The sequence below is a fragment of the Giraffa tippelskirchi genome, chromosome 13 (assembly GCF_054371585.1).
Source record: "Giraffa tippelskirchi isolate mGirTip1 chromosome 13, T2T-mGirTip1v1.2.pri, whole genome shotgun sequence".
Lineage (NCBI taxonomy): Eukaryota > Metazoa > Chordata > Mammalia > Artiodactyla > Giraffidae > Giraffa > Giraffa tippelskirchi.
The window spans coordinates 48,906,336-48,930,794 of NC_137287.1; the positions used below are offsets into that span (position 1 = coordinate 48,906,336).

Genomic DNA, 24,459 nt, shown 5'->3' on the forward strand with positions numbered 1-24,459 from the left:
GCTTCAGCTTCAACAATAGCCTTTCCAATAAGTATTCAAGGTTGATTTCCTTTAAGATGGACTGGTTTGATCTCCTTGCAGTCCAAGGGACTCTCAAGAGTCTTCTGCAGCACCACAGTTCAAAAGCATCAATTCTTTGGTGCTCAGCCTTTCTTATGGTCCAAATCTCACATTTGGTATATGACTACTGAAAAAAGTATAGCTCTGACTATATACAAACATTTGTTGGCAAAATGACGTCTCTGGTTTTTAATACACTGTCTAGGTTTGTCATAGCTTTCCTTCCAAGGAGCAAGCATCTTTTAATTTCATGGCTACAGTCACCATCCACAGTGATTTTGGAGCCCAAGAAAATAAAAGTTGTCACTGTTTCCACTTTTTCCCCATCTATTTGCCATGAAGTGATGGAACCAGATGCCATATCTTAGTTTTTTGAACGTTGAGTTTTAAGCCAGATTTTATACTCTCCTCTTTCACCCTCATCAAAAAACTCTTTGGTTCCTCTTCACTTTCTATCAAAGTATTAAACAAGTAAATATTCATGATTCTATCCCTACTGATTCAAACAAATGATATAAAAATCAAAATAAATAAATAGGGAAAGTAGGCAAGTCTTCTGTGCAAAAGAATCCAAGTACTTTATGAAGATACACTCCATCAGGAAGGTAGATCTTGACTGGATGCCCCTTGAGTATGGGCTGCGCTTAGTGACTTGCTTCCAAAGAGTGCAGTGGGTGGGGGGGGAGAAGGAGGGAAGCAAAACTTTACAGTGTGAAAACTGGGCATCTGTTACCATGGCCAGGTGATCAAGGTCAATATCATCAGTGATAGCCATGCTTATGGTATGTATGATGTAATGAAATTGGTATATTACTCTGTGATCTTCCTTCCATAAACCAATAACCCCAGTTTAAACATTAGAAAAATACAGATACACCCAGTTGAGGGGCATTCTGCACAATAAATGACCAGTATTCGTTAAAATTGCCAAAGTCATCAAGGAAAGTCTGAGAATTATATCATGTCTAAGGAGACATGACAAATAAAGGTTATGAGGTAGACTGGATAGGACTCTGAAACACTAAGAACAAAAACTAATGAAATCTACATAAACTATGGTAAAGTTTATGTTAATAGTAATGCAAGATGTTAGCAATGGCACTAGACTTCCCTGAAGTTCCAGTGGAGAATGGATACATCTGTATGTATGGCTGGGTCACTTTGCTATGCACCTGAAACCATCACAACATTGTTAATCAGCTATACTCCAATATAAAATAAAAAGTTCAAATTTAAAAAAATGTGATCAATAAAAAACATTGGGACTAGGTGAGACATATATGAGACCTCTTTCTGTAGCTCCTCAGTTAGTCTGAAAGTATTCCAGACTTAAACATTTATTTAAAAGAAAGGGTGAAGACCAAGGTTTTAGTTCAAGACTGACTGAAGGGGAAAAAAAAACCTTGTCTTTCACCGTGGTAGTTGGAGAAGCACTGATCTATAAAACACAGGTCTAGGATGACTTTGACTTTTCTTCCAGTTTGAAATCTCTTGTACTAACTGAGATGGCTTTGAACTCCTTGCTACTTCCTCCAAGGTATTTTTCTCTTGCATTCCTGTAAGTCTGAAGTCACACTTTGTTCTTTGTTCTTTTATCCACCTTCAGCATATTTTACTGCAAACCTTGTCATTGTCAAGGTGCAGCTGACTAGCTTTGTAAGTAGTTTCTGATTTCTTTCTGCTCCTGGTATTCATTCTGGTGATATTAGGTTCATTAAAGGGAACATTTGGGCTTGGCAGTTTGTCACTGAGGTTCAGGTACAACCACATCATTACCAAGCCATCCAAAATTTGGCAATGATGATACTGATGATACACATGCGGTCAAGAAACCGTTACAGTTACATCACACTTGATCACAAATTAAATCATACAAGTAATCTTCGTGCCATTCCCTATTTACAGCTTAGAAAGTTTCCTCTTCTATGAAATCTGATAGCTTCAATTATTATGTGTCTTTCATAAAAAGGTAAAAAAATGTGCACCTCTGAGTATGTTACTATTTAAGTAACAATGGTTTTAATTTTGGAAGTAATCTGAATAATGAATGTAAAAAGATAGTAAGTATATCTTTTATAAGCAAAGAGTTATGAACTTAAAATTATAATCATCAGCTTATTGTTAGATAGCTAGGGTTTAGTGAAGAAGCAATGAACTGGCACATAAGACAATGATACCCTATATATAGCCTTGTAAATGGTTTTTTGATATTTGATATCTCTATTGAGACAGGTAAGGAAGAATTTGCAATTTGAGACTATTGTTTAATGTTTGATTTATTTCACCAGTCGAGAAATCAAACAACCAACAGGCTTTTTTTCTTTATCTTTTTTAATGAAATTTTCCTGGGGCCTATTTTCCTCTGTGGTTTAAACTGGACAAAATGAGGAGAGGATTATTCCATCAGTTTGAAAGTGTGAAATGTTTTCTTTAAACAGTGTTCCCTTTATTATTCCCAGACAATCGTTAGAGGAAACAAACCCTGCAAGGAGACCTCCATCAACGGCCTGCTGGAGGATTTTGACAACATCTCCGTGACCCGCTCCAACTCCCTGAGGAAGGAAAGCCCACCCACCCCAGACCAGGGAGCCTCCAGCCGTGGTCCAGGCCATCGGGAAGAAAACGGCTTTCTCACCTTCTCGCAGTATTCTAGTGAATCTGACACCACTGCGGACTATGGGTCTGAAAAGTACAGAGAAAAGAGTCTCTATGGAGATGATCTGGACCCGTTTTATAAAGGCAGCCACTCTGCCAGGCAAAATGGGCACGTGCTGAAGATGCAACACGGAGAGGCCTATTATCCTGAGATGCAGCCTTTGCAGTCCGACAGAGCCCGGTTTCCTGTAGATTATCATGCACGCTTGGACTCACTGTGCAAACCCAGCGAGTACAGTGACCTCAAGTGGGGCTTCCAGAGAGTCTCGGGCAGCTCCCCTCTGGATTACCCGTTCCAATTCACATCTTCTAGAACCGCAGGGACCAGTGGGTGCTCAAAGGAGAGCCTGGCGTACAGCGAAAGTGAATGGGGACCAAGCCTCGATGACTATGACAGGAGGCCAAAGTCATCGTACCTGTGTCAGACGAGCCCTCAGCCTACCATGCGGCAGAGGTCCCGATCAGGCTCCGGGCTCCAGGAGCCCATGATGCCCTTCGGAGAAAGTGCATTTAAAACCCACCCCCAAGGACATTCCTACAGCTCCTACACGTACCCGCGCCTGTCTGAGCCCACAGTATGCGTTCCAAAGGTAACTTTCTCGGCCTCCCTCCCTCCAGCATGCAGGACCTGCACAAGATGTGCTCCCACAACCCTGTTATTTGGAGTCTAGAGTGCTGGTTAGTCTGTAAGTGACAATCTGTATCAAAATTCTACCTGGTTTCCATCCACAAGCCCCCAGGGCAGAGAATTTAGGGCAAGGCACATTAATTCATTAAAATCAAATCCTCTAGGGAGTTCCTACAGGCTTTCTGGGTTAAAAGGCAAAAGAAAATTTTTTTCAAAAGATATTCTGATATATTAGTGATAAATGTTATGTGCTTATATGGCACTATGTCTTGTGTTAAGGAGTATAGAGTTATAGATTGTTAGAGGGAGTAATACCATAGTTCCTCCACTCTGGTAGAGGTTACCCAGAACTGCCAACAAGGGGGAAAAAGTCAGGATGATGTGGTAAGTTTTTAATAAAGTTAATTGTACTCAATTCAAGGGATTGTCGGTATTTTGAGAGTATGTTCTTTCTACTAGTTTAGCATTGACATGTCCTTTGTGTGTGTGTGTGTGTGCAACTTTAGGAAGATAGATGGAATCTGGTTGCTAGGCCTTCCTTATGGCACCCCACTCCAGTACTCTTGCCTGGAAAATCCCATGGAACAGAGAAGCCTGGTGGGCTGCTGTCTATGGGGTCGCACAGAGTCGGACACGACTGAAGCGACTTAGCAGCAGCAGCAGCAGGCCTTCCTTGGTGTGCTTTTTATTTTGTTTTGTCTTATTGTAGTTTCTGTTTTAATATTTTTTTCTTAGTGTTAACTGTTGCAAATTTGCTTTGAAATGTGGCTGGGCCATGATATCCCAAAGTTTGGGAACCACTATTGGAGGAGTTACTGGCTTTGCAAAACACCTTGGAAAGTGTGCCAGCAGTTTATTTTCCCATAGTTAACTTAGAAATGTTTTTGTTACCTCCCTGCTACAGCTAAGTGAAGATGGGCCATTTGGCTGTGAGCTCTAGATTACAGAGGTCTCAGACCAGTTGAGGGAGAGTTGGCTTCTAGAAGCATGATCATGGACGTTTACAACCCAATACTGTCTCTTCAACAGCTTAGTGAGCTGCACAGCAAATCTTGGAGGGCAGGTCTGCCTGCATCATCTGATTGATTATCAATACCCAATATTTTTTTTGTTTATTATTTCTCATAAACATAATCCAAGATGTTGAAGTCTTTTAGGGACATGCTGAGAGTGACTTAAGCCATACTTTAGAAAAAGCAAAATAACTATCACTTTAGTTCCCAACATATAAACTTAAAAATAAATCCTAGGGAAACAAAGACCTGAAATCCATACTGCCAATTAAAATGTAAATACTGAGAGTGCTTTCCATCTCACTGTGTTATTTATTTGAACTCCCATGATGAAGGTATCATGACTGCCTTTTCCTATGTTCTCACCAGGGCAGTGGTTGGAAAGAGGTCTCTCTAACTAACCAACAGACAAAAGCTCTAGGAAGCCATATGCATGTATCATGATGCATGAGATCATTTATGTAATTTCCTGTGCACATCACCCAACCCAAGGTTGTAGAGCATCATAGTTGTAGAATGAACTAAGCAAATTAACACATTCTATAGCTGAATCCAGTTACATTCTCTAGTTTGTGAACATCAGTGCTTACTTTAGGAATAAATAATGTGATTTTTTTCAGCTTGACCAAGTTTATATTTGAAGTGTACAAGGTGATGATCTGATCTACATATACATTGTGAAGGGATTTCCCTCACTGAGTTAAGACATTAATCACCTCACATATTTACCTTTTTGTTTATATATGAGAACGTTTAGGTTCTACTCTTTTAGCAGATTTCAATTCTACAATATAGTACTATCAACTACAATCACCATGTGATACAATTCATCCTCACACCTTATAGCTGAAAGTTTGTATCCTTTAACCAACTTCCTTTTCTCTACCTGCTAGATCCTGGCAACTGCTTTTCTGTTCTCTGTTTCCATGAGTTTGACTTCTTTCTTTGTTTCCTAAAATCCCACATATAAATAATATCATTTACAGCAGTTGTCATTCTCTGTATGGCTTGTTTCACTTAGCATAATACCCTGCAGTTTCTTCCATGTTATTGCAGATGACAAGGTTCAAGATTTCCTTCTCTTATAAGGCTGAAGAATATTCCTTTATATATACATTTCTTTAATTCACATTTTCTTGATCCATTCAATTGTTGATGGATACGTAGATTGTTTGCATACCTTGTCTATGCTAATAATGTAGCAATGGGCATGGGAGTACAGATATCTTTTCCAGATAATGATTTTGTTTCCTCTGGATATATACCTGGAAGCAGGATTGCTATATCGTGTAGTAGTTCCACTTTTAATTTCTTGAGACACTTTCTCACTGTCTCCATTGTGACTGCACCAGTGCACATGCCCACCAAGAGTACACAAGGGTTCTCCTTTCTCCACATCCTCATTGGTGGCACCAGTGGCCAAAAACTCTCCTGCAGGCAACATGAAGAGAGGCAGGTTCAATCCCTGGGTCAGGAAGATCTCCTGGAAAAGGAAATAGCAACCCACTCCAGTATTCTTGCCTGGAGAATCCCTTGGACAGAGGAGCCTGGTGGGCTACAGTCCGTAGGGTCACAAAGAGTTGAACACTACTGAAACGACTTAGCACTCACACGTATTTAATAATAGCTATCCTAACAGGTTGAGGTCATATCTCACTGTGGTTTTGATTTGCATTTTCCTGATGATTAGTGATGTTGAGCACCTTTTTATATACCTGTTGGCCATTTTGCACGTTTCTTCAGAAAACTGTCTATTCAGGTCCTTTGCCCATTTTGAAATTATGGTATATGGTAATATGGTATTTTTGCTATTGAATTCCTTGCTATGAGTTCCCAGTATACTTGATATTAACTCCTTATCAAATATGTGATTTGAAAATATTTTCTCCTGTTCTGTAAGTTACATTTTCATTTTATTGGTGTTTTTTTTTTCACTGTACAACTGAAGGTATCACATTTCCTCATTGCAAACTACATTACAAAGTTATAGTAATCAAAATAGGATGGTTTTGGCATAAAACACACTTAGATCAGTGGAACAGAATACACAACCAGAAATAAGCCCCACAGGTGTAGTCAATTATTGAAAAAGGAGCCAAGAATGTGCAATGGGGAAAGGGTAGTCTCTTTAATAAACAACATTAGGAAAACTGGACAGCACTGTGTAAAAGAATGAAACTGGACTCCTATCTTAAACCAATGGAACAGAATAACAGACTACAGAATACAAAGAAACTGGACCCCTATTTTAAACCAATGGAACAGAGAATTCCAGCTGTCCATGGAAATCTCCAGGCCAGAATACTAGAGTGGGTAGCCTTTCCCTTCTCCAGGGATCTTCCCAACCCAGGCATCGAACCAGGGTATCCTGCATTGCAGGCAGATTCTTTACCAACTGAGCTATCAGGGAAGCCCCTTTCTTTGCTCAGCAGAAGTTTTTTAATCTAATTTAGTCCTACTTATTTATTTTCACTTTTGTTGCCTTTGCTTTTAGTGTCAAGTCTAAAAAAGTCATTGCAAAGAATAATGTCAAAGAGCTTCTTTCTGGAAACTTTATGGTTTCAAGTCTTTAATCCATTTGAATTGAATTTTCTGTATGATTGGTTTAAGATAGGGGTCCAGTTTCATTCTTTTACACATGGCTGTCCAGTTTTCCCAGCATTATTTATTGAAGAGACTACCCTTTCTCCATCGTACATTCTTGGCTCCTTTTTCAATAATGGACTACATGTGTGGGGTTTATTTCTGGGCTATGTATTCCGTTCCACTGATCTAAGTGTATTTTATGCCAAAACCACCCTACTTTTATTACTATAACTTTGTAATATAGTTTGCAATGAGAAAATATGATACCTCCAGTTGTATTCTTTTTCCTCAGAATTGTTTTGGCTATACGTGGTTGAGTAGGATTTTGTCTGTGCAGTATATTTGAATGCTTGTGTTGAGAGCTGTTTTAGGTCACTGTCATTGAGAAAATGGTGTTCAGAGGCTTTAACCTTTCAGTCATGGAGCTGTATTTGGCCCATTAACATCCAGCAGTCATTTTCAACATCTGAAAAATCAAGATATTTCACTTAGAGTTCTCAGATTTTGAGTCTCAGGTTTCTCTTGTGAAAAATGGAACCATTTGTTGTCCCTGGGCCCACATTTCCACATAGCATTGGAAACACAACTGTTTGGAGGTAAAGGCTGCCCCATTAGAAAAGATGGGCTCTGCCTAGCACACTTCACTCATTTTTCCCATTAGCCTAATTCCTTGAGGCATATGAGATTTAATATTACCACCAACATCCCCTGCCTACTCATTTCACAGAAGGGGAAACTGAGGTCCAGAAAGTCACATGGCACACTTAAGTTTTCATAGCTGGTTGCAAAACAAGAACAAGAATCCAGGCCTGGAGTTTCTCCCAATTCTGCATTCTTCCCATTATACTGGCATATGTAATTTTAGGGGTCCAACTGCATTTGCCAGTAAAACCCACGAGAGGTCCCTGTGGGCACTAGAACTTTTGGTTAAGTGGAGGAATAGAGAGAGGATGGAGCAAAGGATCAAGGTAGGAAGAGAGGAGGCGGCAGTGAGGGGATCAACTGCCTCATCCTTACTGTGCCGTCTTCTTGCACACTCCCAAACATAAGGCAAAGCAGAGCTGCCCTGACATCTGGTTTTGTCAAACCCAGAAACAACGCAGAGACTATTATGGCTCAGAAAAAAAGCATAGAACATTCCTCCCAAGTCGTTTTCATCCCTTATAATCAGAACTCCAAGCTGCTGTTCTATGTTTCATAGGAGACCCATGAGAAATTCACCAGCAGGTCTTGTGGGAGGATAGGAGGTAGGAGGCCTGTTAGTAATTAAAATGCTTGCTTAAAAATATAACATCTTTCTAAAAATAGTTAGGTGCTTGTGTCCTTAGAACTAAACTCTTGAAAATCTACCAATCACGTCTGGATTTTCTGCTGACAGAAGAAATGGTGATCATGACTCAGATAATTAGACTTTGCCTCATAGAAAAGTCTAGAAACTGGTGGGTAATGTTCACAATAATGAGAGAAAGCATGAAACTTGGTTTCCAGATAGAGCAAAAATGACGAGGGGGTGTGTGTGTATGTGTATGTGAGAGAGAGAGAGACCAATTTTACATTTTGAATTAAATTAAAAACAAAAACAAAACAAAAATTACATATGTTAACCCATAGCAAAAAAAAAATCCTGCAATGTTATCTACCTACCTAATTTTCCCATTAGAGTGACAAGAATTAAGGTTGTTACGAATATGTAGATACTGGCATCCATCTCTCTACTTCTAAATGGTTTTCCTACTGGGGCTAAGCAGATGAATCCTTAAGAGGAAGATAAGGTCAAACCAAGTCCACACAGGACTTACAGAACTACCAAAGTGTGGAAAGAGACTGTTTTCCACCCTGCCCTGCAGACAAGCCTGCGTTAGAGGGAGGGAAGCTGGCTGGAGCTCTTGCCCATGCATTTGATTGTGCTTATTCCAACACTCTCCAGGGACAGGCGCCTGCTGGCTCAGGTGTTTGGTGCTGGCCTGGGACATCCACCCCTTGTTCTGGCTCCAGCTGCCGAGAAGCCCCTAGTATCATCCCTGCTCTGCCAGTTCACTAGGCACTGGCTGGGTATCAGATCCATGTGTTGCCTTAGTGAGCATCATGTCCTGTAAATTCTCGCCCCCTTTGAACAGATGAGCACACCAGGGCTTTGAGAGGCTCAGTAAACAGCCTTGTCAGCCTGCTCATAGGAGAGCTGGGACCCAGCTTTCCAAGCTCAACCCTTCACTAGACACTGGCTACATCCCCAGTGGCAAAGGAATAGCTTCTGTGGGTGCCAAGCCTTAACTTGGCTTCTTACAATCTCCTCCAACACCTGCAGCAGTGAAGGGTTGGGTTGTGTCAATCTGTTCTACTCTATAGCAGAATTTCTCAGCCTGGACACTGTCAAAATTTGGGGTCTGGTAATTGTTTATTGTGGAGGTGCCCCCATGCACTATAGGATATTTAGCAGCATCCTTGTCCTCTGCTCACTACATGTCAATAGCATCCCTCCCTCACTTACAACAACCAAAATATCTCTAGAAACAGCCCAGTGTCACATGGGAGCAGTAGCAGCTCTAGCCGGTAACCCTTTTCCCCTCACTGTCGTTTCCCAAGCGCTTTCCTGCAGTCAAGGCTGTAGGTCAGGAAGATACACTCCCTGGCTTGAGTCTTGATGTCACCACTTACAACTGAGCAAACTGTTAAACTGTGCCTTTACTTCTTTATCTATGAAATAGGCATAAAGACGCCTTATGATGCTGAGTGAGGTTAAATAAGTTAATACTTACAGTAGCTTAATTATTAATATGTGTCCTCTACATACATCAGTCTGTGTGTACAGCGTGTAGATGGATGACTGCTGTGATGTGATGCTGGGGTTTACTGTGTGCCAGGTGCTATGCTAAGCCTTTTGCAAACATGATCTGATTTTGTCCTCATGACAACTGAAGAACTCATGATCATTTCCCTTTTTACAGCGAAGGAGCTGATACTCAAAGAGACTTAATATTTCTAGACGTCCAAGGATGTGAGACAAACAGCTGAGCCAAGATCCAAAGTTAGGTCCATTTGACTCCAAAGTCTTTCTATTCCAGGATGTTCCTATTTCTACAGAAAAAAACGAGGCACATAAGGCCTTGCGGAATGGATGTAAGCCCTCAGGGCCCAGATGCTCACACCGCAGGCAGCCCTCACCTTGCTGACAAGGAATGGGTGCTGACTCACAGATGTCTTTGGTGCATGGGAGCACACTTTATTCTGTCTGTTCTTGGTAGGCTGGAATCCTTTGACAGGCTCCTTAGAGTCACCAGACTGTGATCTATAGGTAAAGCATTAAGAGTAGGGATCCCTGAGTCTCTCATATGTACTCCCTCAACCTTGAGTGATGGTCTTATTTGGTTTTGTAGAAGAGAGTTCAGATTTTCTCACCCATTACAGAAGACATTGAAGAGCACACGTTCTAGAGTCAGATCCCCAAGATTTGAGCACTCTCCAGCTGTGTGATCTTGTCTGTGCCTCAGTTCCTTCATCTGCAAATAGGGCATTTCAGTACCTACTTCCAGCTTGCCCTGTGGCTGGAAAAAGCTTGATAAATGTAAAGCAGTTAGCACTTGGAACATCCTCAGTATCAGACCTTATACTCAGAAACGTCTCTGGTTGGAAAACATGTCATCATATCTCTTGTGCCAGTCATAGGGCATCCTATCGATATAAACTTTCACACATTTTCAAAATATGGTAACAAGTTCTATCTGACTCTGCCCTCACAGTCGCTCCATGCAGTCTCATAATTAAAACTGTCCTCACTTTAGAGATCTGGGTCACAGAAGGCCAGAGTAGTTGTGTGACTTCCTCGAGGTCATGCAAAGCTCTAGGTCATGACTGAGCTGGCATGAGGACCCCAATCCTGCCACCCCAATTCTTTCTCTGGTCTTCAGAATGGAAATGAAATTCTCAGACCTCCTATGAAAGCCAGATGCTAAGAGAGAACAGAAAATTTAGCAGCATGAAAGCAAAAACCATTGTCACTATAGATGGATAGTTGTGATGACTCCTTGCCAACCAACCCTTCCACCTTACCCACTTCATCTCCACTGCGCAGAGAAGCATAGTGAGCCCACATCGTTCCAGATAGACAGTGAGGTAAGGAGTTCTGAGTGAAGATAGAGGATGCAAGGAAAACAGTGGCGTGGTTCCCCAGACCCTCCTTCTGGAGTCACCAGTGCAATGACTTTTCATTGCTTGGCTATCACTTTGCTTTCCCTGGAAGGAAAGAGCAGTTGAACCAATGTGCTCAGCCTTACTGAATCAAGTTTAATGACTCATCATTCTTTGCGGTACTGGACATACCTGGATTCAATCAAGGCTCCAGAAACAAAACTGCAGCTCCTGATCCCCTAAGGGTCCCAGCAGAACACTTTTCAGAGACAGTTTAGGGGACTTATGGGTAGTGAAATGACTAGGCTGGTGAAATCTGATAGGCTGCACCAACAATCTGAGAAGGGGAGGGGCTGGGAGGGAGAGAGAGAAAGAAAGAAGTGCTTAATCGCCTAATAGAATAACGGAGAGTGTTGCCTGTAGATCTTTTTCCTTTACACATGGGCTCCTGTAGCTGTTCATTAAGGCTCATAGAACATACAAAGAGGTGACTCAGAGCAATAGCTCTGACATCTGTCCCTTCTGATGGAGACTTGAGGCCTCTTTTGCATATGAATGAACTCATCTCCCTGTGAATGTTATTATGGTTCAAAGTAAATTGTATTTTGGTCATTATAAGTGGGTTTTCCCATTACCAAATTAAAACTGAAATCAATCTAACCTGGCATTGTCTGTCCCAGTGCTCTCGGAGGCCCTGACATTTTTGAACCATGTTCTTCAGCAGCAAACTAATCCCCAGAGGTCCACCCCCTACCCGCACCCCACAACATGCCTGCAGCTGGCGACAGATCACAGGTCGGGGTAATCTGCTCTTGAATACAGGATGCATCTGTAGATTTGGAGCAGCAACTGTGGGGGGTTAATTGGATATACTGACTCCAAGGTGGGGGAACAGCCTGCTGATCAGAGGTTGATTCACTTCTTCATGTAACTCAAGGTTTGCCTCTTTGTACAGGTCATGAGCCACTTGTCAGAACTCTCAGTGTGCATTTACCATCCATTTTTTGGATGCATGGGAAAGGCAAGCAGGGAAATGCGTGACTCTTCAAACTTCGTGTCATAATATGTAAGTTCCTACATGCCTAGATGAGTATCCAGCATCACAGATGGGAGATTTTCCTGGAAAAAAGTTAAATATGGTGAATAGCTTTCTGCTACATGCAGTTTGGAAACCCAACAAGTGTCTGACAGTCCAGAACTTCACATACTTCCCAAGTTCCCTGAACAAGGAACTTAAGGAGATACCTTGATCCCTGAGGTCCTAGGGGGTCCAGCACGTGATCCCTGCTCCCTGCTGTGATGTGTGTGCCTCTTTCACCAAAACTGAATGCCAGCTCAAAGTGTGTGCTGTATCTCTGTGTCAACCAGCCAGTGTCATAGGCTCTGAAACAAGGCCACTCCATTTTGTAAATGAACATAAGTAATTCGAAGGAAACTGATCATGGCTCAGCACATGTCATGGTTTTGCCTCAAGCTGTGGGAACAGTAGCTACTGTTCATTAAAATGCTATTGGAGGTGGAAAAACTCCCCACGATCCTGTAAGAAGAGCACTGGTATCAGCAGCCACCTTGGTGGGAGAAGCGGAGGCTGAAAAGTCAACTACGGAGACACAGGAGCCCATCAGCCCCCGTTAGCAGCATCTCTGTCCCACGGCAGGAAGGCCTGGGGTTGCAGAGCATAACCAAGGGATGCAGGTCACAGGATTTAGTGAATCCCCTTCCCCTGCTTATCCGTCTCTAAAATGTCCCTGCAGAGAAAACCAGCTCCAGATTCTCTCCCAGGTCCTTACGAGCAAGTGTTTTCCTTTCTCCAAGCCAAGCCTGGTCCTGTTACATTTCCCTTTGAGTCAAGTAAGGACAGTGTAAGATGTCCTTTTCTTACTTATAGCCCTGTGATTCACTCTTATCCTGCATTTGATTTATGAAGGGCAAGCAGCACGCAGTCTGCTTTTTTCATCCAGGCACGAGCAGTCTCTTTGCTTTGTTGTACTTTGAAAAGGTGTATTAAAGCATCACACAGGCACTGGAAACGGCTGCCTCTGCATTCTCTATAACTGCAGGGAGTGGAGAGAGAGACTCCATCCTTCATGGAAGCTTCCGCAGTCCCCATTATGTGGGTGCAGACTTATACTATGCACACAGGCGTGCACGCGTGCACACACACACCCATCTAGCACAATGCAGCCACAGCCTGCCTGTCACCAGTGTGGAAGGCCACTGTGACTAATAGATGCTGCCGCAGGAATTTTTTCCTTCTTTTCTTTCTCTCTCCCTCCTCCCACTGAGCCTTTTTTCCCCAGCCTTGGCATAAAATGGTCAAATGATGTTCCACTGCAGAATTCAATTTCACAGTTCAGTTAGGTCCTTGATTACACTGCCAAATTCAGATTAATGTGCATTTAACTAACATGGATCAGAGGAATTCTGGCTGACAGCCAGCTATAATCAGAGCAATTGATAGCTGTGTGGAGTTTTATGTCCTGTCCACCCCAGCACACCACTGGTGAAGTTGATTGATTAAATGAATTCATTGCTATAATTATTTATAATTTTGATACATCCCAAGCCTGTGTCTGACCCTATCCTTGAAGATGTTGTGCTCATTGTGCAAGGGCAGTCTGGCTGAGTTGTTAACTGAGAATTATTTATTTCCATATAATACTGCTTTTTTGTGTGTGGGCTTTCTTAATTCTTGACTGGATTTCAATAAAGACATGAAAAAGCAAGATATAATTTATATGGAATTCTGAAAGTCATCGGCAAACTAAAAAATGGATATGTTATTAACCATTTCAAAAAGGAAGGAAACTGACACATTTTCTACATTTGTTTTCAGTATTTTTAAAGATTCCTGTAGAGAGAGTTCCTTTTCAGAACGTACCTGATTTTTAGTGACAGTCATCCTGTGACCTCAGCTAAGCAGTCTGGCAGTCTGGTGACATCAGTGTAGGTGATAATTTACAAATCCATCTGGTCTTCTCTATTATTGCTACATCTTGCTGTATAGAAACCCACCCAATGTATGCAGACCATGGTCTTATTTGTATGAAGCTACTTTTCCACAAAATTGTAGGACTGTTTTCTTCAGAGAAGCAGGGGCAGGCTTTCTGGTGGCTCTTCACTGCTTTTTCTCCTGCCTTGAGCCTTCCCACCCCTGTGCCCTTGAAATAAGGTCTTATTGCAGTAAGGTCTTAGAGTGTAAACTAGATGCACAGATCTTTTGGAAATGGTTTGAGACATGGGTAGTGAATGGCACATTGTATTCTCTTTTTAAATATCTATACCTTTTCCTAGTCTAATTTCACTCCATTGTGGTTTCACTAAATGATAAAATCTTACATTCATCTCAAGATACTGTAGATCTGCTCACATGGACTCCAAATGTACTCCTTTTTTCCCTAGAATATATTTGTAAGTCAGGTTGTAGAAAATGTTGCCAGTTCAAGCTTTACTCCTTTGAAAGTCTTTCTTATAGGCACAAGTGTGTATGTACGTACAAAACAGTACATATGGACAAATTCATCATTTTTGTTTCACCCATTTACGATTATAAGGTATTATGGGAAAGATTATTTAGAGTAGGACAATTAAATAGTTGTAACAGTTTAAGAGCCCTGTAAAAGGGCCAGGAGACCTTGTTATAGAAGAGAGCTTAGACAAACACCTAGAAGAAAGTTTGAGCCTTGTAGCTCAACACAAAATTCTGCTGTGGCCACAGAAAAATGAAAGCAATGTACTCATTTTCCTGTAATGATCAACTCATTTTGCTGTAACGATTGATTATCCCTTTTTAATATATTTTGAGCTGATTTATATAAACTAAGGCTATTAAAACACACACAGTTAATTTTTCTTCCATCCACCTCCCCCAGGCATTATCATCCATCATTTTCTGGCCGAGTTCTTGCATTCTGCCCCAGGCTGCTTAGACATCTGGGCCCCTAGTGAAACACCCAACCAGGCTTTAGCTCTGTAGCTGTCACTCTATACTGTGTCCGCCTCAGTCCTGACCCTGGCTATCTTCTTATCATTGAAGGATACCTCTGAGAAGCTATCACAAATTCTAAGGTGATACTGTCTGGATTTGAATCCCAGCTTGACTTCTTAGGAGCTATGAGACTTTTCCATGACCTACTTAAACCCATGGTGTCTCAGTTTCCTTATCTGTAAAATGGAACAGTTTCAGGACTTTATCTCATTGTGTTATTTGGAATTTAAATGCAGGCACGTATATGAAATGCTTAAAATGGTCCCTCGGCAAATGTCAAGTATCATTATTAACATCAGTGTGAGTTACTCCTGCAGGACAGGCTTCTAATAAAGCCATTGGTTAAAGGAAGGGAACCGACTTTGGCTCCCAGTAAAACATTCCAACTTTTATCAAAAAGAGAATGTTAAGCCTTGATTTGTAGAGGTGACAACTAATATAAGAAATGCCAGGGCAGGCAGTAAACCATACTGTGGTGCCGGTATGCCCATCAGCTGGGATACAGACACTGTCCCACTGGGGGTGACCTGATCTGAACCAAAGAATCAGATTGCAGTTTGGGGCACTTGACCTTGGATTGCTTGTGGAGAGTTTCACTTCCCAGAGCTTCAGTTTTATCAACCATACAATGGGATTAACTACCTTCTGCTTGTCTGTTAGGGTGAAAAATCATGAGGCTAGCCACAGTGTTTGAGCGAGTGACAGTCACCATCATGGAACCCTTGAGTCATGAAGATCACCCGAGGGCCATGGTTCAGCAACACAGTCAATAGAACAGGTTTCTGATGAATTTCTCCTTTACATAGCCAGCTGTTTGTCCACCATCATCTCTTTGAGTGGATGGAGCATGGAGAAAGGACCACACGTTCTCTCTCAGTAGCCAAATGTCCATTGTCCTTTGACCCATATCCCTTGAGTCTGGTACCAAAACCTGTCTCTTGTGATAGCATTTGTGCCTTATCCATTGCTTTTTTAAGAATCTACACCTCCTCCTAGCAGCCATGAAAGACAATGGCACTGTTTTATCTCTAAAACCGAATTTCAAAGACCTTTAGCTCACGGTGAAGAACTCTGCATTCTCTCTAACTGGAAATCCTCCCATTTGTGCAGACAAGCATTCTTTTCTTTTCTTTTTTGGTATTTAATTATTTATTTTTTAAAAATTTAATTTTTATTCTATATTGGAGTATAGTTGATTTGAAAGACAAAAGGAGGTAAGAATATATAATGGAGAAAAGATAGTCTCTTTCATAAGTGGTGCTGGGAAAACTGGACAGCTATATGGTAAAGAATGAAATTAGAACATTCTCTAACACCATACACAAAACTAAATGTGAGATCAGATTCAAGTGATCTTTTCTTGATGTCACATGACAGTCGTGACGAGTAGAGTCTGATAAGGAAAAGCAGTGGAGGAATGTGATTCCTACCGGAGACACCTTTTACTTCTAACATTTCTTCAGAGATCAGTTATGCCTGCTTGTGGAGAATGAATTCAGTTTTAAAGTACAGGAGGAAATGCTGTCATAAAGACAGCAGGAGCTAATGACATGATGGCTCCCAGGACACATTTTCAAGAGTAAAAGTCATAGACCCTGCTTCCCCTCACATGATGGCCTTGTAACTAGCCTGAGCTTTGCTAATCTGAGCTTAATTTGCAGGAAGAATTTAATTATTTAATTTACACCAACGTTTGTCATCCCCTAACCCTACCACATACACAGACCAGTTTTGTGTATGGCACAAATCCAGGGCCTTAGACAAAAACCAACTTGATCTCAAATATAGCATTTCCATGATGTTCGCTATATTATGATGAGCCACTTTGTTTTAGAAGATGCCTGTAATAGGAGTATATATAAAAGTACATTGTAACTATTCAATAAATGCTCACTAGTTTTATTGCCATTGTAGTTACTATTTATTATTTTCATTTACATTCCCTCTATTTTGGTAAGCACTTTATATAACACACTACCAAGAATGAATTAATAGATTGTATGGAATAGTCTCCATTCAAATTCTTTAATTTGTATTCAGTTCTTTAGTATTTACAGTGACCAAAGGAGGTAGGTATTATTATTATTATTATTATTTATTATTAGGCTGGTACCATTATTATTCCATAGGTATTATTATTATTACTCTCATTTTAAAGATGAGAAAGCTGAAGCACAGGAGTTTAAATAACTTGCCCAATGTCACACAACTTGCAAATGGCAAAAAAAGGCTTTGAGTCCAGAGTCTTTTCTTAAAGAGAAGGCTGCTCTGGGGTGCCCTTAGGGTTACCTTAAGCCTTATAAAAACCCTCGGAGAGAGGTATGATGACCCTGATTTTACTAAGTGATTTGACTCAAGTCACCGGAATCAAAACTTAGCTTTCAATACATCCTTAAATGTGTTCTCTCCGCTCTGCAACCAGGCCAGGGCTCAGACTGAGCAGCACCCCAGCCCCACCCGCTGGTGCGAGGCTCCCGAGTGCAGCAGGGCAGGAGGCCGGCAGTGCAATTTGGAACCAGAGGGCAGTGTGTAACTGAGAATAGGACCGTGGAGGCAACCGTCAGGGGCCCACTGTATGCAGACCTTGCTCCCTGACTTGGGGAGGCGGCCCCTGTTCACACTGTGTGAGGGCCAGTGCCTCTGACCACGGCCTGCATCTGATGACCACCGTGTTGCCAGGTGCGGCGAGCACCATGCTGCACCCTGCTTCACTTCTCTATGGCATTCAACGCTTCATCACTTCTTCCTTCCTGAAACACTGTCCTTCCTGGGCCTTAGGACACCCTAGGCCCTTCGTGCCTTTCCTGCCAAGTTGGTCTCTCCTCCTCACCTCCTTACGCAGCTTCCTCCTTCTCTTTCTGGACTCCACATGCTGGGGTCCTTGAACTTTCTCTTACACATTCAATGCCATGTCTTTTAATACTAGCTAAATATTGACAACTCTCAGATTCATGTCATCACCCTCAGCTCTTCCCTGGACTGAAGGCATGCCTGTCACCTAAGAGACATCTCTATGTGGATGATTAATAGCTGTCTCACACTTAACACGGCCCTGATGGAACTCTGGGTTTTCCCCCATGTGTTAGTTACCTATTAGTGTGTAATAAAGAATCCTGGGCTACTGCCATCTGAAGGCTTGACTGGGGCCAGAGGATCACTTCCAAGCTGACACTCTTGGCTGTTGGTGGAAGGCTTCTGTTTCTAGCTGGCTCTTGGCAGGAAGACCTCTCCATAGATTTTTGAGTGTCCTCACAACATGGCAACAAGAGAAAGCCAGAGCAACAAGAGAGAATGTAGAGAAGCCACAATGTCCATATTGACCTCGGGGGGCACTTACTATCACTTCCACCATATTTTTTTCCTCACACGAATCCACCTGATACCACAGAGAGGAAGACTGCACATTCCTGTTGGGAAGCCGGGATCCCTGGGAGCCATCTTGGAGGCTGATTCACAATCCTGCTTCTGCCCTTGCACTCCTCATATTGCTAAGTGGCCTGTTCCTCAAGCCAAAATCCTGGGAATTACCTCTGATTCTTCTCCTTCATATTCTAATCCCATCCGTCAGCAAGTCCTTCCAGCTCTGTCTTTAGACTTGACCCTGGATCCCACCATTTCTCATGCCATGTAGAGAACCCACCCAAATCTCTGCCCACACTGGCTGCAGTAAGCTCACTGGCATCCCTGCCACCACAGCTGCTTCTTCAGCGGCGAGAGAGTCAGGACCCCACCATGCTTCTCTGCGTAGCAACCTCCAGCATCCTTGCCGTGGGTCGGCAGGAGCTGCCTGCGCACTTCTTCTCCATCCGTCCTTCCCAGGCGCCTGCCCTCAGCTCCGTGCTGTTCCTCAAGCCTGTATGTGTTCAGAGCTCTGTGCATGCTGTGCCCTCTGCCTGGACTGCTCCTCCCTCCCCCACAGTCCAGGGCTCACTTCCTCACTTCAGCCAGGTTTCTACTTGTGAGGCATCTCTCAGAAAGCCTTTCTTGGCCATTCCATCCAAGCTGGCATCTTGTTACTCTCAACCCCCTTCCTCTGCTTTATTTTTCATATCACCCATTACTACTAGACCATATACTGCGTAGTTATTGATTTTCTTGTCTATCATCCATCTTCTTCTCTAGTAAACTCCAGGAAGACAGAAATACCATCCATTGTGATTATTGCGGGAACTTCCCATGGCACCTAAGATGGTGCCTAGCAGCTAATAGTTGCTCAAATATTAATTTGTGTGCTAAATAAATGGGGCTTCCCTGGTGGCTCAGAGAGTAAAGAATCCACCTGCAGTGTGGGAGACCTAGGTTTGATCCCTGGGTTGGGAAGATCCCCTGGATGAGGGAATGGCAACCCACTCCAGTATTCTTGCCTGGAGAATCCCGTGGGCAGAGGAGCTTGACAGGGTGCAGTCCTTGGGGTCACAAGGAGTTGGGCATGACTGAGTGATTAAGCACAGCACTAAAGGAATGAATGAATGAATGGACCACACAGGAACAGTGAATTCATATAGAACAATACAGTCTTGTAGAATATTCTGCAATGGTGGAAATGTTATCTTATCTGTGCTGTTCGATATGGTGACTCATTAAATACCTAACATATGACTAATGTGAATGAAGAGTGGAATTTTTAACTTTGGTTTCTATTTATTTTAATTAGATAGCCACATGTAGCCAGTAACCATCATTTAGAGCAAATCTAGATCCTCGGGGTAGATGAGGGTGAGCATGAAGATATCATTCCATGTACATCCCAGTAGAGTAGTAGAGACTTCCTGGGATGCTGTGTTAAGTAGGAGGCTGAGGTCCAATCAACAAATCTTTTTCAAGCACCTTCTTTTTACCCAACACTCTGTTATTATCAGGATCTTGCACAAAGGAGTGCATTGATCTACTAACACTTCCTGCTTTGGACAAGGAGGTGAGGGTAGTGTGCTGCGGCATATTCACCATCCTTGACCTCAGTCATTCCACGGGTGGCCAGAGCTCCTTCTTGGTCTTTTCCAGAGTGTGGTTGCTCAAACTTACCTCTACTGTCTTAGAAACCCCTCACTGGCTTCTCCTACCCCTGCCCTATCTGTCCTCCCCATCCGCTCCACTGAGTCTCAATCCACTCTTCACAATCAGGGTAGAATGTTCTTGGCTGTAATCCTTCTGAGGGCTGAGTAGATTTCTCTTTCTCACACACACACACACACACACACACACACACACACACACACACACACCCCTGCAAATATGTTTTCTCTCAGTACATTTGTGCTGTTGGTCCCTCGGACATATCCCTTCACCACTGACAGTTTCTATCTGCTAGCACTGCTTTCCTTTGTCTAAAACAGTAGTCCTTAATCAAAGGTGATTTTGTCCATATCCTGGGAACATTTGACAACATCTTACAAAACTTTTGTTGGCCATAAATGGGAGGAGAAGCTGCTACAGCATCTAGTGGGTAGAATCCAGGGATGCTGCCAAATATCCTTCAATGTGTAGGACAGCCATCCACATCAAAGAATTATCTGGCCCAGAACATCACGAGCACCAAGGCTAAAAAATCCTGGCCCTAGAGCTTCCTCTGACTGTCAGAGCCTGCTCAGTCCAGGACGCAGAAGCCCAAAAGTGCCAGTGAATTAATATCCCAAGGAGCTGATGGTAAGCAGATTTGGTACCTGAATACCTCAACTCTCTGCTCTGAGATGAGACAATTTTAAAGTGTGTGTCCTACATAGCCTCCCAGGGTTTAGACTTGCCTAGTGGGATTAAGTTCCAGTTACATCAATGGTATCTTGTTGTGTTTGTTAGAGTTCACCAGAGAAACAGCATCAACAGGGTATGCATGTGTGTGTGCATGCATGCATACAGAGAGAGGAAGAGATTTTAAGAAACTGACTCATGCAATTGTGGGTACTATAAATTCCAGCAAGAATTGATAGAGATTTGAGCTCAAGGACAGTGTAGGTGCAAAAATCCTTCCTCTTTGGATAAACTCAATCTTTTCTCTTAAAACTTTCAACTGATTTGATATGGCCCACCCACATTTTGGAGGGTAATCTATTCTACTCAAGGTCTACTGATTTAAATGTTAATCATATCTGAAAATTGCCTCCACGGTGACATCTAGACTGGTGTTTGAGAAAGCAGCTGGGCTCCATGTGTAGCCAAGTTGCCACCTAAAACTAACCACCATACTCTATGATTCACGCTTTATTGATGTTTTCCCCATTCCTGTCCCACTTCATAAGTCCAGGGATTACCTCCTACTACTTGCATTCTAATCCAGGTCTCAGAGTCTGCTTCTGGGGATTTTAATAGGGAAGGAGGAAGAAAGAGGTTGGATGGGGAAGTTGGAGGGCAGATAAAGGGTGGGAGCAGACATTCCAGGACTTCACAAGGTAAGCCTTTCCCCCAAGCAGGTTGTGAAAAGTGGTGCTCATCATTTGAACCAGCTGTGTGATGGCTGTGATGTTCAGATATAGCATGTGAATTTCTCTATGTCTGTCTTTCAGGTGGATTATGATCGAGCACAGATGGTCCTCAGCCCTCCACTGTCAGGGTCCGACACCTACCCCAGGGGTCCCAGCAAACTACCTCAGAGTCAAAGCAAAGCAGGCTATTCCTCAAGCAGCCACCAGTACCCATCTGGGTACCACAAAGCCACCCTGTACCACCACCCCTCCCTGCAGACCAGCTCACAGTACATCTCCACAGCTTCTTATCTGAGTTCTCTCAGCATCTCATCTAGCACCTATCCCCCACCCAGCTGGGGCTCCTCCTCAGACCAGCAACCCTCCAGGGTGTCCCACGAACAGTTCCGGGCTGCCTTGCAGCTGGTGGTCAGCCCAGGAGACCCCAGGGAATACTTGGACAACTTTATCAAAATTGGGGAGGGGTCGACTGGCATTGTGTGCATCGCCACAGAGAAACACACAGGGAAACAAGTCGCAGTGAAGAAAATGGACCTCCGAAAGCAGCAGAGGCGAGAGCTGCTTTTTAATGAGGTAGATGGTGTGCTTGGATCAATCTTTCTGTCCTCTGTAACATTTCTTTCCCATTTTAGAAATAGCGCACGTACGTTTTATGACATTAGAGAATGCTGAAAATGTAAATACAAAACAGCATCCCTTTTTCTGTGCCTATATGGCTGTCTTTTTACGAAGTTCCTCCTTTGGGTCACCCTCTGTGCTAAGCATTGGTCAGGTGACCAAAAGATGTTATCTCCATTTTAGCAACAAGAAAACCTGGATTCAGTTTATGTGACTAATGCCGGTCAGACAGCAGGTTCATACAGCTGTAATCATGCACTCAGCTGTGACTTTGAACACTCTTCTGTGGGCGTTCATGTGAAGCCACCAGTAGCTCCATGCATTTCTACCTCCCACAGGTGTTCATTTCTTTTCCACACTCCACACGTCACAGAGAGCACCAGGTAAGTGGGGTTCAGCTTATTCCCAATCCACAGCTCCTGACTCCTGGAACTTATTTCCAAACTTCAATGCCAGGACAGGGAAAATGCAACTTAGATAAATAACTGTGTAATTTATTATTTAATTCTCATTCTGAAAGTGTCACCACAAGCAGCCACAGGACAGCAATTCCTGGATGCTCTCTCCAGCAAGCAGACACAAGCTGACCTTTTTATGCCTAAATCATAGTGCTTTTACCTTCAAGACTTATCCTTTGTATTCAGCCCAAACTCTTTCAGACTCAACACAGACCTCCCAAGAAGTTAAATTGGTCTCATGTGGCCCAAACCCTAACGACTGTTAATTTCATTCATTTATGAGACTCAATTACTTTTCGTTGGTGATCCTTTTGCCCAGTTAACCAACAGCAAAGTATGCCCAGTGGGTTTTAAGAGCAACCATGAGAAATCTGATCACATCCCCCAGAATAGTCAACTAACTTCACTCTTATGAATGGAAACCCTTCTATGGTTCTGCCTGTCTTTATTCTTTATTCTTCCCAATCCAGTGTCTCACTGACCTGCTATTTTCTCTGACTTTACTAACATGATCTCTATTCCTACTAGCTACTCTCAGTGCTGTCCCTTTGTCTGTAATAGACTTCTGAACATATCTCTCCCTCCCCATCATTACTTCTCCATCATTAAACTCACAGCCCAGATGTAGTCACAAGAAAACAAAAAGCTTAATTTTCACCTTCCCAAGTCAAACAGTGTCTTTCCATTTTGCCCAGGTTGTGATAATGCGGGATTATCACCATGACAACGTGGTTGACATGTACAACAGCTACCTTGTCAGTGATGAGCTCTGGGTGGTCATGGAATTCCTAGAAGGTGGTGCCTTGACAGACATCGTTACTCATACCAGGTAAATTTCTTATTATCCAGACAAATAATTCAAGATGCTTATTATTCTTCCCCAGGGTAAGACCTCAGTAACTACCTCTATGAACGTTTCATAAGTTGTAAGCACTTTGAAGACAGAGGAATGACTGCCCTTTCTTCTGTATTCCCAGGTGCCTATTACAATATCATGTATGTATAGTCCATTCATTCAATTTGCATTCTCCCTGCCCTCTAGGAGTTCCCTGATACTCACTGATTTTAAATCAGCAAGCTGCTGAGAATGGAGTTTCAGTGACAAATAATAGAATTTCCCTTCCCTATGAAGATTTCTAAAACTGAGTTTCATTCTCCTGAGTTGCTATGCCATTGCTATGTGTTGATACTACCAAGGGTATCTGGGAAAGGCAGGGGCAGGTGAAATAGCAATGTTTTATGTCATAAGAATAAACTACATTTTAGGCTCCAGTTTCCTCCACCTCATTAGAACAGATTCGAATGTATTCTTTTTAATGGCTGAGTAATATTCCATTGTGTATATGTGCCACAGCTTCCTTATCCATTTGTCTGCTGATGGGCATCTAGGTTGCTTCCATGTCCTGGCTATTATAAACAGTGCTGCGAGGAACATTGGGGTACACATGTCTCTTTCAGTTCTGGTTTCCTCGGTGTGTATGGGGAGGGAGGTGGAAGGGGGGTTCTGGAAGGGGAAAACATGTACACCCATGGTGGATCCATGTCAATGTATGGCAAAACAAATACAGTATTGTAAAGTTAAAAAATAGAAAATAAACTAATTAAGAAAAAAAAGAATAAACTACATAAAAGAGAGAGGGAGAGAGATTCTTCCATTCTGTTTCAAATTGCCTTGCAAATAACAATGGTTAATTGCCCCTGTTGCCTCAGCTACTTGCTCCTGTGATATGCCAGTTGTGGTCATTTCATCAAGTGTATATTAATCACTTTTTATGTGCCAGACTCTTTCCTAAATGCTGGTGGTACAAAATAAATAAATTATAACACCTGTGCAGAATTAGAAAGATGTACATGAGTAGCATAGAAGAATACCTGAATATCTTTATTAGAGTCAAGAAATATTTTTGATATA

The 24,459-nt window shown here is 42.4% G+C and overlaps 1 protein-coding gene across 1 annotated transcript in view; it reads left to right on the plus strand.

Annotated features, from left to right (window-relative positions):
* Positions 1 to 24,459, plus strand: part of PAK5 (p21 (RAC1) activated kinase 5) — a 125,991-nt gene that overhangs the window by 81,636 nt on the left and 19,896 nt on the right. The window contains exons 2-4 of the mRNA XM_081556235.1: positions 2,520 to 3,305; positions 21,553 to 22,044; positions 23,243 to 23,376. Of these exons, the coding sequence (XP_081412361.1) occupies positions 2,520 to 3,305; positions 21,553 to 22,044; positions 23,243 to 23,376 (1,412 nt within the window). The remainder of the gene's footprint in view (positions 1 to 2,519; positions 3,306 to 21,552; positions 22,045 to 23,242; positions 23,377 to 24,459) is intronic.